This window comes from Colobus angolensis, unplaced genomic scaffold, assembly GCF_000951035.1.
Source record: "Colobus angolensis palliatus isolate OR3802 unplaced genomic scaffold, Cang.pa_1.0 Scaffold60, whole genome shotgun sequence".
Classification (NCBI taxonomy): domain Eukaryota; kingdom Metazoa; phylum Chordata; class Mammalia; order Primates; family Cercopithecidae; genus Colobus; species Colobus angolensis.
Window position 1 is genome coordinate 765,818 of NW_012119599.1, and position 13,646 is coordinate 779,463.

A 13,646-nucleotide genomic window follows, 5' to 3' on the forward strand; every position below is an offset into this window, starting at 1 on the left:
AAAAAAAAAAAAAAAAAAAAAATCCATAGGAAAGGGTAGATCTTGGAAAAGGGAAATATCTGTAAGATCTGTAGAAAGGGCAGAGGACCTTAGGAAAGGGTGGCTGTCACATAGAGATTCAGCTCAAGGGTTGGCACGTGACTGGTTTCAAAGGTGACAGAGGCTTCGGGGCTTCAAGGATTTGGGGCTCTATCCTGCAGGCAAGAGTGAGCCGAGGAAGGGTTTTGAACAGGGAAGGGACAATACATGAACAGAGCGGGGAACCGAAGCTGAGACTGGTAGGCAGCAGAGCAAGACCTTGAACCCAGGTCTTGCTGGCTCTAAAGCCTGTCCACGACCTTAGACTGCAGCCATTAACAATGAGGGAAAGGGGCCAGGCGTGGTGGCTCATACCTGTAATCCCAGCACTTTGGGAGGCCAAGGCGGGCGGAACACCTGAGGTCAGGAATTGGGGACCAGCCTAGCTGATATGGCAAAACGTCTTCTCTACTAAAAATATAAAAATTGGCCAAGTGTGGTGGTAGGTTCCTGTGATCCCAGCTATTTGGGAGGCTGAGGCAGGAGAATTGCTTGAACCCGGGAGGCAGAGGTTGCAGTGAGCCAAGATCACGCTACTGCACTCCAGCCTGGGCGACAGAGTGAGACTCCATCTCAAAAAAATAAATAAATAAAACAATGAGGGAAAGGTAGGCATACACTGTACTGTCTGCCGGCTACCGCAGTCAGCACCCGCTCCTACCTAATCCCCAGGAAAGCCTGAGAGGAGGCTGCTATCAACAGCCCCTCAGTACAGATGACAAAATCAAGGCCTGGAGAAATTAGGTCCTTGACCTGAGATCACCGAGGCTCATTCTGTGCTAGACGCTGCTCCTAACAGGTTGCATATATATTTCTCTTTCAATCTAAATAAGCACCCTTTAAGGTAGGGACTATTAAGATCTCCATTATGTTTCATGTTTGTTTGTTTTTTGAGATGGAATCGCTCTCTCACCCAGGCTGGAGTGCAGTGGCACGATCTCGGCTCCCTGCAACCTCCACCTCCCAGGTTCAGGCGATTCTTCTGCCTCAGCCTCCCAGGTAGCTGGGACCACAGGTGTCTGCCACTACGCCTGGCTAATTTTTGTATTTTTAGTAGAGACGGGGTTTCACTATGTTGGCCAGGCAGGTCTCGAACTGCTGACCTCAAATGATCCATCTTCCTTGGCCTCCCAAAGTGCTGGGATTGCAGGCATGAGCCACCACGCCCCAATCATGTATATTTTAAGGCTATTAAAAAAAAAAAAGATCTGCATTATTCAAAACAGCAAACCATTGGAGGTAGCAGAGGTATAGCAGCAGCTAGCATTTATTGTGCACCAACTGCATGCCAAATATCGTCCTGTGGGCTTTGGATGGTTTAACTCACTAACCATCATGGCAGTCCTCTGAGACAGGCGCTCTTCTGCTCATATTCTTCCTATAGATGGGAAAACTGAGGCACGGAGAGGGAAAGTCACTTGCCCAGGGTTGCTCAGCTAGTGAGCCTAGGAGCCTGGATTCAAACCAGCATTCAGCTTTCTCTGGAATACCATGGTGGGTGGTGTGGTGGGGATGCTGGGGCAGGTGCGGCTCCATCACCCGATAGAGCCTCCGCCCCTCGCCCTCTGCAGGTGAAGCTGTGTGACTTTGGCTTTGCGCGCATCATTGGCGAGAAGTCGTTCCGCCGCTCAGTGGTGGGCACGCCGGCCTACCTGGCGCCCGAGGTGCTGCTCAACCAGGGCTACAACCGCTCGCTGGACATGTGGTCGGTGGGCGTGATCATGTACGTCAGCCTCAGCGGCACGTTCCCTTTCAACGAGGACGAGGACATCAATGACCAAATCCAGAACGCTGCCTTCATGTACCCGGCCAGCCCCTGGAGCCACATCTCAGCTGGAGGTGCCTGGGGCCCGCCTACCCCTTGGGTGGGTGGGTTGTGGGGTGGGGCTGGAGGAGTGGGCGGGGCCATGAGAGGGGGTGGACCCGGAAGCAGCCTGGCACCTTGTGGGTGGAGCCTAGTGGTGGGGCGGGCCTACTGGAGGGGCGTGGCCACAGGAGGAGCCGTCCTGTAAACAGTGGGCTGGGACCCAGGCCTAGACTAGGTTACTTGGGCTGGAAACGAAGTGCCCTAAAACCGCTAAGGAGGACACTTGGAGCCTTAGGGGGCTGAGTGAGACTTGGCTTGTCTAGGGTGGGACCAGGAGAGGGACTGGACTTGAGGGTGGCAAAGGGCTGGGGTGACCAGGAGAAGGGGCTGAGCCTCTCAAAGCATTGGCTGGGACCTGGAACCTTTGGGTTTATAACCCCAAAAGGGTAAGCCTTGCAAAAAGGAGGCACCAGTGGGCAGGGTTGAGGAACAAGGGCCTGGCTACTTTGCTGAGTACTGGGGCCATGACTTGGGTGACGATGGGCCTGAAGCCTGGAGTGGGTCCAGTGACCGAGGGGGCCAGTCTAGGGATGTGGCCTTGGAGGGTTTCTGAAGAGGTCCAGTAACAGGGCAGGCCCTGAGGCCTGGAAGCTGGGAGGGGATGGGAGCGGGGAGGAGAAGGGAGCCAGGACTGAGGCAGACATTGCAGTCTCTGCATTCTTGGGCTTTGGTGTCATGGCTGGGCCTGATGAGGTGGCACCGGGCCTGGTGACTTGAACCTGCTTGGGAATGGGTCTGTAACTTTCCCTGCTTGGAAAAGTTAAGTCCTAAGGCCTGGAGCTTTGAGGCTGGGTGTGGGATGGCATGTTTAGAGGGCTAGAGGCAAGGCTCAGATACTGGGGTGCGTCAGAAGCCAGAAGAACAAGGGACATGTCTTGGAGCCAGGGAGCTCAGGAAGACAGATGGAGTATGGGAAGGGGCGGATCATTCATTCGTTTATTTATAACCATTTATTCAACAAGTACATTCATGTATTTATAACCCTTGATTCAACATGTTGAGTGCCTACGATGTGCCAGGCATTGACTGTTGCAGCTCTGGGAATACTGTGATGACTTGGACAGGAGGGGTCAGGTGCGGGGGAGCTCCTTGAGTGGTCTATGAAGAGTGGAAGGGGGAAGAGCCCTCTCTGGGGGGTGTGACTTCATGGAGCAGGTGGGGCAGGGTGATGCGGAGGTTGCTCAGTGCAGAACAAGACAAGGTCTTGGTGGTGGTCTAAGAGTACAGGCCCTAAGCAGTGAGAATGTGGATGGACTTGAGTCCTGGAATAATATTGGGGGTGCTCAATACTGGCTTTTTTTTTTTTTTTAGACGGAGTTTTGCTCTCTTACCCAGGCTGGAGTGCAGTGGTGTGATCTTGGCTCACTGTAACCTCCGCCTCCTGGGTTCAAGGGATTCACCTGCCTCAATCTCCCAAGTAACTGGAATTACAGGCACACACCACCTGCTTGGCTAATTTTTTGTATTTTTAATAGAGACGTGGTTTCGCCGCGTGAGCCGGGCTGGTCTTGAGCTCCTGACCTCAAGTTATTTGTCCGCCTCAGCCTCCCAAAGTGCTGGGATTGCAGGCAGAAGCCATCACACCCAGCCAACATTGTCTTTTCAGACTCACTCAGAAGTCCCTGAGTAAAAGTGCATCGAGTGTCACAAGTGAATTTAAGTGTGGTTGCACCTGTGTGAGGATCACAGCATCCTGTGGGTGTTGACGGGAGCAGGGTGCCTGTGTGCACCAGGCCTCTCCTCGGATGGGTTCACACAGTGAAGCCTTGTCCTTCAAGGCTTCCCATCAAGGAGAGAGCCTTGGATGAGTGCTGGCTTGTCTTGAAGCTTGACATTTGCAAGTCCTCTTTTTCACAATGAACAGGCTTTAGTCTCTGAGGCTTCTGCAGGCAATGGTGACTAACTACCATCTGATGACATTTTTTTTTTTTTTTTGAGATGGAGTTTCGCTCTTGTCACCTAGGCTGGAGTGCAGTGGCACGATCTTGGCTCACTGCAACCTCTGCCTCCTGAGTTAAAGCGATTCTTCTGCCTCAGCCTCCCGAGTAGCTGGGACTACAGGCATGCGCTACCATGCCCAGTTAATTTTTTGTATTTTTAGTAGAGGCGGGGTTTCTCTGTATTGGCCAGGCTTGTCTCGAACTCCTGACCTCAGGTGATCCACTCGCCTCGGCCTCCCAAAGTGCTGGGATTACAGGTATGAGCCACCACGCCCAGCCTGATGACATAGATGCTCCCTGATTTACACTGGCATTAGGTAAACCTGATAAACCCATTGTAAGTTGAAAATATCATAAGTTGGTCAGGCGCAGTGGCTGAGGGCCGTATTCCCAGCACCTTCGGAGGCCAAGGTAGGCAGATTGCTTGAGCCCAGGAGTTCAAGACCAGCTGGGGCAATGTGTCTCTACAAAAAATACAAAAATTAGCCGACCATAGTGACAGATGCTTGTAGTCCCAGCTACTCGGGAAGCTAAGGCAGGATAATCAGTTAAGCTGGGGACGTAGAGGCTTCAGTGAGCATTGATCATGCCACTGCACTTCAACTTGGATAACAATGAGACCCTGTCTCAAAAAAAAAGAAGGAAATATTGTAAGTTGAAAATCCATTTAGGCCGGGCGCAGTGGCTCTTGCCTGTAATCCCAACAATTTGGGAGGCCAAGGCAGGCAGATTGCTTGAGGTCAGGAGTTCGAAACCAGCCTGGCCAACATGGTCGAACCCTGTCTCTACTAAAAGTACAAAAAGTTAGCTGGACATAGTGACACACATCTGTATTCCTAGCTACTCAGGAGGCTGAGACAGGAGAATCGCATGAATCCGGGAGGCGGAGGTTGCAGTGAGCCAAGATCATGCCACTGCACTCCAGCCTGGGCGACAGAGGGAGACTCCGTCTCAATCAATCAATCAATCAATCAATAAAACACATGTAATTGTATGTACCTGTAAATAAATAAATAAATAAATAAATAATACACATGTAATTGTATGTACCTGTGTATGACAAAAAGAAAAAAAAAGGTGACATAGGGGAATGGGGGAATTGAAGTAGAGAACAGGTAAAGAGGGAGCTGGTGTGAACATGCGTGGGCAGGAGGAGACAAATTTGTAATGAGGAAATGGGTGGGTGAGTGATTGGCACAGGTGAGGCTTCTGAACCACCTGCGCTAGTGCAGAAGGAAGGTGTCGATGGCAGGCAGGTAGGCTAGGGCGTGCCTATTAGAGGAGGAGTGACCCTCCACCTGTAGGGCTTGACCTGTTTCTCTTTCCTATGCAGCCATTGACCTCATCAACAACCTGCTGCAGGTGAAGATGCGCAAACGTTACAGCGTAGACAAATCTCTCAGCCACCCCTGGTTACAGGTGATGCAGTGGGCAGGGCTGGCCCATTGGCTGGGTTGGAGGAAGGGGTGGAACTAGATCACTTATTGGCTAGGCAGGTAGTGACGGATGTAGGTTTCCTTGGGTCTGGAATGTGACTAGTTCCTCCCATTGGCTGGAAGAGGGGGTGAAGCTAAATGTCTGCTGGCTGGATGGGTTGCAGGGGGTGTGGCTTCACCTTTATTGGTACCCAGCTCTCAGTGGCAAAGCAGATGGCCTCCAGGCACTGCTCCAATGCAGACCCCAAGCTAACCCCAGTTCTGTTGGGCCCAGGAGTACCAGACGTGGCTGGACCTCCGAGAGCTGGAGGGGAAGATGGGAGAGCGATACATCACGCATGAGAGTGACGACGCGCGCTGGGAGCAGTTTGTGGCAGAGCATCCGCTGCCTGGGTCTGGGCTGCCTGCGGACAGGGATCTCGGTGGGGCCCATCCACCACAGGACCACGACATGCAGGGGCTGGCGGAGCGCATCAGTGTTCTCTGAGGTCCTGTGCCCTCGTCCAGCTGCTGCCCTCCACAGCAGTTCTTCACAGGATCCCAGCAATGAACTGTTCTAGGGCAAGTGGCTTCCTGCCCAAACTGGATGGGACACGTGGGGAGTGGGGTGGGGGGAGTTATTTCCGAGACCCCTCCCTGTTTCCCCAGCAATTAAAACGGACTCATCTCTGGCCCCATGGCCTTGGTCTCAGCACACAGCACTCTTGACTCATTAGTCTGTTGTACCAAGATGGAGTTCATCTGGAAAGAGGACTGCCTGAAAAGAGGAAGGATGGAGGGGGTGGGGAGAGAGGACTGATGGGAGAGGAGTCTTGGAAGGAGGACGACCTGGGGTAGAAAATATAGAGGAGGATTGCCAGGAGAGAAGAGAAGGGAGAGGGAGGAGTAATGGAGGAGGAGTTGGAAACTGGGGAGAGATGAAAGGAATGTGACTGGAGGGTAGAGAACTTGGAGAAAAGAAAGTAATCTCATGGTTTGTGATGACTGATTTTTTATTTGGTGGTGGTACTACTAATCACAACTATTAACAATTCAGGCTGGGCGCGGTGGCTCACGCCTGTAATTCCAGCTCTTTAGGAGGCTGAGGCAGGCAGATCCCTTAGATCTCAGGAGTTCGAGACCAGCCTGACCAACATGGCGAAACTCCTTTTCTACAAAGAGTTCAAAAATTAGCCAGGTGTGGTAGCTTGCACCTATGGTCCCAGCTACTTGGGAGGTTGAGGCTGGAGGATCGCTTGACCCCAGGAAGCAGAGATTGCAGTGAGCCAGAGAGTGCAGTGGCACTCTAGCCTGGGCAAGAGAGTGAGACCCTGTCTCAAAAATAAAATAAATAAAATGCAGTTAGCCCAAGTCTGATCCATACTAGAAAACTGATATGCAACATTTAGTATTTTATTTTATATTGATGTGATGACTTCTCTATATACGAAATATAGAGAGAAGAATATATTAATTCATTTGTCTCACTGAGCTGGGTGATGCTGGGGACACAGCGGTGACTGAGACAGGGTCTCACTCTCTGCCCTTCATGGGGTTCGCCATCCAGTGGAGAGACTTACCTGCCCCATGGACAGTGATGACCCAGAATGGGAAGGGCTGGACTGGGGGAGTTTGGGAGGCTTGGGCAGCCTAGAATGAGCTCAGGGGTCAGAGAGGGTGGGTATTCGGAGGGGACCTCTTAAGCTTCATCTTGGCGTTGAAAGACTGAAGGCAGAGGGAACGAACTGGAGAGAACACGTATCCACCTCTCTCTACCTTTGACTCCAGCCCTCCAGCTCCCCAGTTCTCCAGTAACACCCTAACACATGGTCCTCCACCTTCCACAGCTGAAGGCGAACGATTCGGAACATACACCTGAACAAGTTTTCTTCAGACTTTCAGCACGCTCTGACTTACATGCTGCAAAGACCTACCTGAAAGCTGGGCATGGTGGCAGGTGACTGTATTCCCAGCTGCTTAAGAGGCTGAGGTGGGAGGATCGCCGGAGTCTAGGAGTTCGAGTCCAGTTTGGGCAACAGAGCCTAAAAAAAAAACCCAGGAAAACGGGAAAGAATTTAGCAGCCAATTTAGGCTACTACTGGGAGCTTACTCTGGGATTTTCCAATTTGATTTGTATCAACTTGTCCATCTGATGGTTCCAGAGCTGCGACTTTTCTTTTTTTTTTTTTTCTGAGGCAGGGTCCCTGTTGCCCAGGCTGCTGTGCCTCAGTGGTTCATTGAAACCCCTAGTTACTTTTTTTTCCAATCCTGAATGCTAATTTGAAGGATTTGGTTTTCTCCTATAATTCCATTCTAATCCCATGCATAGATGATATCCTGTCTGGTCAGTTCATTCCAGCAGCTCACTCACTCACTCACACTCCACACGTGCCCCAAATTTCTGCAGTTATACAGGAAGTAGGAAAAACAAATAAAAATCTGCCCCAAGCCCTTGCTCATAAAGGCCAGGCTCATGTCAGTAATCCCAGCACTTTGGGAGGCCAAGGTGGGAGGATCGCTTGAGCCCAGGAGTTCGAGACTAGCCTGGGTAACATAGGGAGATCCCATCTCTACAAAAATAAAAAACTTAGCTGAGTGTGGTGATGCACACTTCTAGTCCCAGCTACTTGGGAGGCTGAGGTGGGAGGATTGCTTCAGCCTGACAGGTTGAGGCTGCAGTGAGCTGAGACTGCACCACAGCACTCCACCTGGGCAACAGAGCAAGACCCTGTCTCAAAAAATAATGAGTGTCTAGGACAAATTATAACTATGTAATTCATAAGTACAAGATTTGGGGCATGACCTTGCCCTTGAAGGCAAAACCTTATCCACACAGCATGCATCTATACCATTATTTATTTTGTTTTATCCAAGACTAAAAGGCAACTCCAATGGTTTCTGGGCCGGTCATGGGTTGAATTTTTTCTCTCTAGTACCTCAGAATATGACCCTACTTGGAAATAGGGTCATTGCAGATGTAATCAGTTAAAAGGAGGTCATACTGGAGTAGGGTGGACCCCTAATGCAACATGACTGGTGTCTTTTTTTTGTTGTTTTTTGAGATGGAGTTTTGCTCTTGTTGCCCAGGCTGGAGTGTGGTGGCACGATCTCAGCTCACTGCAAATCCCGCCTCCTGGGTTCAAGCGATTCTCCTGCCTCAGCCTCCCAAGTAGCTGGATTACAGGCATATGCCACCATGCCCAGCTAATTTTGTATTTTTAGTAGAGACGGGATTTCTCCATTTGGTCAGGCTGGTCTCAAACTCCCGACCTCAGGTGATCCACTCGCCTTGGCCTCCCAAAGTGCTGGGATTACAGGTGTGAGCCACCGCACCTGGCCGACTGGTGTCTTTATGAGAAGGTAGCCACGTAAGACACAGGGAGAAGCATGTGATGATGAAGGCAGACCTTGGAATGATGCAGCCACAAGCCAAAGAATGTTAGAGATTGCCATGAGCCACCAGAAGCTGGGAAGAGGCAAGGAAGGATTGCCTGGGGAATTGGGGAATTGGAGCACCCTAACATGCCTTTGTTTTTTTTTTGAGACAGGATCTTGCTGTCTCACTCAGGCTGGAGTGTAGTAGCATGATCATAGCTCACTGCAGCCTCAAACTCCCGGGCTCAAACAATCCTCTTGCTTCAGCCTCCCTACTAGCTGGAACTATAGGCATGCACTACCACACCTGGCTGTTTTTTCCTTTTCTTTTTCTTTTTTTTTGTAGAGATGTGTTGCCCAGGCTGGTCTCAAAGTCCTGGCCTCCAGCGATCCTCCCCTCTCGGCCTCCCAAAGCTTTGGGATTACAGGTGTGAGCCACTGTGTCTGGCCTGGCCTCTGCTTCTATATTTACATATTTCTCTGACTCTAATGATCCTGTCTCCATCTTATAAGGAACCCTGTGATGATATTGGATCCACTGGGATAATCCAAGATAAATCTCCCTATCTCAAGATTCTTAATCACAGAAAGTTCCTTTTTCCATAAAAGGTGCTATACTCACAGGTTCCAGGGATAAAGATGTAGACATCTTTGGGGGGCCATTACTCTTCCTACCAGAGCACACATCAATAATCTTCTTATGAAATAATCACTCAAAGACTCACAAGGATTCTACTCCTATTGGGCCCTTGAGGACTCTAATCTATTACAATTGACATTCTCAGATATTATCAAGGACTAAGTACACACATGCTTGTCACTAACAGGTGCAAGCTGCCTTCCCTCCAAATACTCCACCACAGCCTCTTCATAATTTCCAAACAGGGAATTTAGTCCTCCGGAAAAGACATCGCAGGAAGACTAACCTTGAACTCAGATGGGATGGACGTTATGCTATTGCAAACACCAGACTGTCCTGCCTTGGGTTCATATCTGAGAGATGAAGAGATATAAGACCTGTGCTGAATGGGAATCCACTCCCATTAGAGACCTCAGAGGGAGGCTCGCTCAAGAGCCCTGGAAGCAGACGAGGCTGCAACTGTAGACAGCTCTCCCAAGAACCTTGGGTCAAGTAGATGACATCATGAGACAGCCTCCTCCCGGAATCAGAAACTCCAGGATTCCCTCCCACACACACTATTTTAGAGACAGGGTCTCACCATGTTGCCCAGGTTGTCCTTGAACTCATGAGCTCACACAATCCTCCTGCCTCTGTCTCCTGAGTACTACAGGTGCATGTCACAGAGCCTGCCTACGATTCTCCATTTTAATACCCACTCTGGTCCTCCCGTGCCTGCTTCTCATCTTGTGACTTTTGCCTTTCATTTGTGTTCTCGCTCTTTTATTTTATTTTATTGAGATAGAGCCTCCCTCTGTTGCCCAGGTTGGAGTGCAGTGGCGTGATCTCAGCTCACTGCAACCTCCGCCTCCCAGGTTCAAGCAGTTCTCCTGCCTCAGCCTCCCAAGTAGCTGGGATTACAGGCATGCACCACCACACCCAGCTAATTTTTGTATTTTTAGAGAGACGGGGTTTCACCATGTTGGCCAGGCTGGTCTTGAACTCCTGACCTCAAATGATCCACCTGCCTCTGCCTCCCAAAGTGCTGGGATTACAGGCATGCACCACCACACCCAGCTAATTTTTGTATTTTTAGTAGAGACGGGGTTTCGCCATGTTGGCCAGGCTGGTCTTGAACTCCTGACCTCAAATGATCCACCTGCCTCTGCCTCCCAAAGTGCTGGGATTACAGGCATGAGCCACCGCACCCAGCCTCATTTGGATTCTCTTTAATTGATCTTTGATTACATGCCTCTCAGATCACAATTCTCCTGCTTTAACTTCTGTCTCTTCCCAAACGACTCATCTCCCCTCCCTATTCTACCTTCCAGCCTGCAAGATCCACAATGCCCCTGGCTTACTTTTGCAGAAGTGTTTACTCAGTCTTACAACTGCAATTAGGATTGTCAATTTCATTCCCCTTTCCCAACACAAATCACTTCTCCCAGGGCCCCATCCCCTTCATTCACATCACCAAAGCCTTTGGATGAAGCACTGTGCCCAACATGCCTTCCTCAAAGGCCTCTCCCAACGCACCACTCGATTTTCATGGGAACCTCTTCCTATCCCTACCATCTACAAATCAAGGTCTATGAGCTTCTGCAACTTCATTGACAGCCCCTTCATGGGACTCAGTCTCTGTAATCACACTTTTTTTTTTTTTTTTAAAGTTTGGGTCTTGCTCTGTCATCCAGGCTGGAGTGCAATGGTGCAATCATGGCTTACTGCAGCCTCAGCCTCCCAAGCTCAAGTGATCCTCCTGCCTCAGCCTCCTGAGTAGCTCAGACTACAGGTACATGCCCCCATATCCAGTTTGTGTGCCATGTTTGGAAGCAACTGTTGCTTGTTGATTCTCCAGAAATCTTTCTTTCTCTCTCTCTCCTTTTTTTTTTTTTTTGAGATGGATTCTCCCTCTGTCACCCAGGCTGGAGTGCAGTGGCATGATCTCGGCTCACTGCAACCTCCGCCTCCTGGGTTCAAATGATTCTCCTGCCTCTGCCTCCTGTGTAGCTGGGATTACAGGTGTGTGCAATCACGCCTGGCTAATTTTTGTATTTTTAGTATGGATGGGGTTTTGCCATGTTGGCCAGGCTAATCTTGAACTCCTGACCTCAGGTGATCTGCCTACCTCGGCCTCCCAAAGTGCTGGGATTACAGACGTGAGCCACCGCGCCTGGCTGATTCTCCAGAAATCTTTTGGCATCGTCATTAATAAAAGCATCAAGAAGTCAAAAAGGAAATCTTCAGAATTGCTACAGCTCTTTGGACTCCAGTAACCAAGGATGTAGTCTGTTCACCTCCTTCTTGGAATCCTCCCACCGTCTGCTGCTCTCTGGTCTCACACCTTCATTTTTTTTTTCTCTCTTATTCTCTTTTTAGTTATCTTCCTAGGAATATCCATCTTCAAATGCCTGGTGACCAGAACCCTAAATCAGCTCCAGATTCAACATTGTACTCGGCAAATGACTCAACTGATCTTGTACATACAGCAGGGATGGAAAACTAATATTGAGGTCATTCCCCAGACACTTATCAATCCTTGATTGTCTCCCTATTGTTGGAAAATTTGGGCAGTGTAAGAGAACCCCCGCTTTTTTTTGAGACAGAGCCTGGCTGTATCTCCCAGGCTGGAGTGTACTGATATGATCTCGGCTCACTGCAACCTCCACCTCCTGGGTTCAAGCGATTCTCTCGCTTCAGCCTCCCCAGTAGCTGGGATTACAGGTGCCCACCACCATGCCTGGCTAATTTTTGTATTTTTAGTAGAGATGGGGTTTCACCATGTTGCCCAGGCTGGTCTTGAACTCCTGATCTCAGGTGATCTACCTGCCTTGGCTTCCCAATGTGCTGTCAGCCACCACGCCTGGCCTGCGACTTTTTTTTTTTTTTTTTTTTGAGACAAGATCTCACTGTCGCCCTGGCTGGATTGCAGTGGTGTGATCATGGCTCTCTGAAACCTCTACCCTCCCAGGCTCAAGTGATCCTCCCGCCTCAGCTTCCCAAGTAGCTGGGGTTACAGGCATGCACCAGCACACCCGACTAATTTTCTATTTTGAACAAGAGAAAGAATGAATAAAGGTTGTCTCTACCAAATTTTAAGACATTTTTTTCCCCCTGAAACTTACTAGATTAGTTTTTAAACGTATTTATCAAACCCTTCCGTGGCTGTTGATCCATGGAAGTCATTGCTCCAAGTACCTGATACATTTCATTTAATCCTCAGGACAACTCTATGAGGCAGCCAGTATTATGATCCCGTGATCAGACGAAGAAACGGTGGCACAGAGAAGTTAAGTTTTCCAAGGTCACACAGTTGTAAAGTGACAGATCTGTGACTCACCCCGAGGAAGTCTGGCTCCCGGAGACTTTGCTGTCTGTCGCCACTATCAATTTCTCTCCATCTCACCACCAGACGGTCAATTCGTGCACGCGGAATCATAAAAGAGGGAATTTCTCCTATGATCTTCTGGGCCTTGGCTTTTAGGGAGCCAAGGTCTGTCTGAGAGATGAATGTGAATATTAGAGCTAGGTCTTGGAAGTTGGTAGAGGCCGGCTCGGCGTAGTGACACAGGTTGGCCGCCTGAGGGTGCCCCAGTCCTGCTCGCGGAGCCTGGAGACAGCGGGAAGCCTTGGAAACGAATGTCAGGCTCAGACTCCTAGGACCAGAGAACGTTGAGAATAGAGCATCATAGAAGGCTGAGAACAAAGCCCCTTAGAACGTAGAACAAAGGCCCCTGGGATGGAAGAACGATGAGCACACAACCTCCTAGCACCTGGGAGACAAAAGCTGCTTAGACTCTCTCCTGGTCAAAGCATAGAATCTTCCACCCAGGGTCTTATAATTCCAGAATTTGGAATGCAATGGATCTCAGACTCTTAGCAGCAAGACCGGCTACATATTTGGCCTAATGCAAAGTGAAAATAAGGGGCCCCATGCTCAAAAACTAAAAATTTCAAGACAGCAATTGCAGAACATTCAACCAAGCGCGAAGACCCTTCTAAGCGGATTCCAAGCCGGTGAAGCCGGCCCTACGTAGAAACAATTTTATCGGAGAACGTCCGTCTGGTTTTACAGCTGAGTGTCTGGGAAGGCTTCTTGGAAGAGGAGGCGAAGTCAGGGCTCGACTCCCTAACCCTTTTCTCCCCCTGCGCAGCCTCAGAAGCTGAAGGCTGGGCGGGGTGGAGGGCTAGGAGCAGCTGCCAAACTGTCACGTGGACCCATTCCCTATTTATAGATCACCCTTCCCCTCGCGCCGGACAGTCCAATGGTAGCCAGAGCTCGCCCGCAAAAGGGTGGAACCTGCTGCAGCCCGGCCAGACATACACCAATGGCATTGAAGCAAGGGCGGGCT

At 50.1% G+C, this 13,646-nt stretch overlaps 1 protein-coding gene across 1 annotated transcript in view; it reads left to right on the forward strand.

Moving 5' to 3' along the window:
• PRKD2 (protein kinase D2) overlaps nucleotides 1-6,015 on the forward strand; it is a 50,890-nt gene extending 44,875 nt beyond the window's left edge. The window contains exons 15-17 of the mRNA XM_011963144.1: nucleotides 1,625-1,917; nucleotides 5,219-5,304; nucleotides 5,596-6,015. Of these exons, the coding sequence (XP_011818534.1) occupies nucleotides 1,625-1,917; nucleotides 5,219-5,304; nucleotides 5,596-5,808 (592 nt within the window). The 3' untranslated portion in view covers nucleotides 5,809-6,015. The remainder of the gene's footprint in view (nucleotides 1-1,624; nucleotides 1,918-5,218; nucleotides 5,305-5,595) is intronic.
• Nucleotides 6,016-13,646: the final 7,631 nt, after the last annotated feature.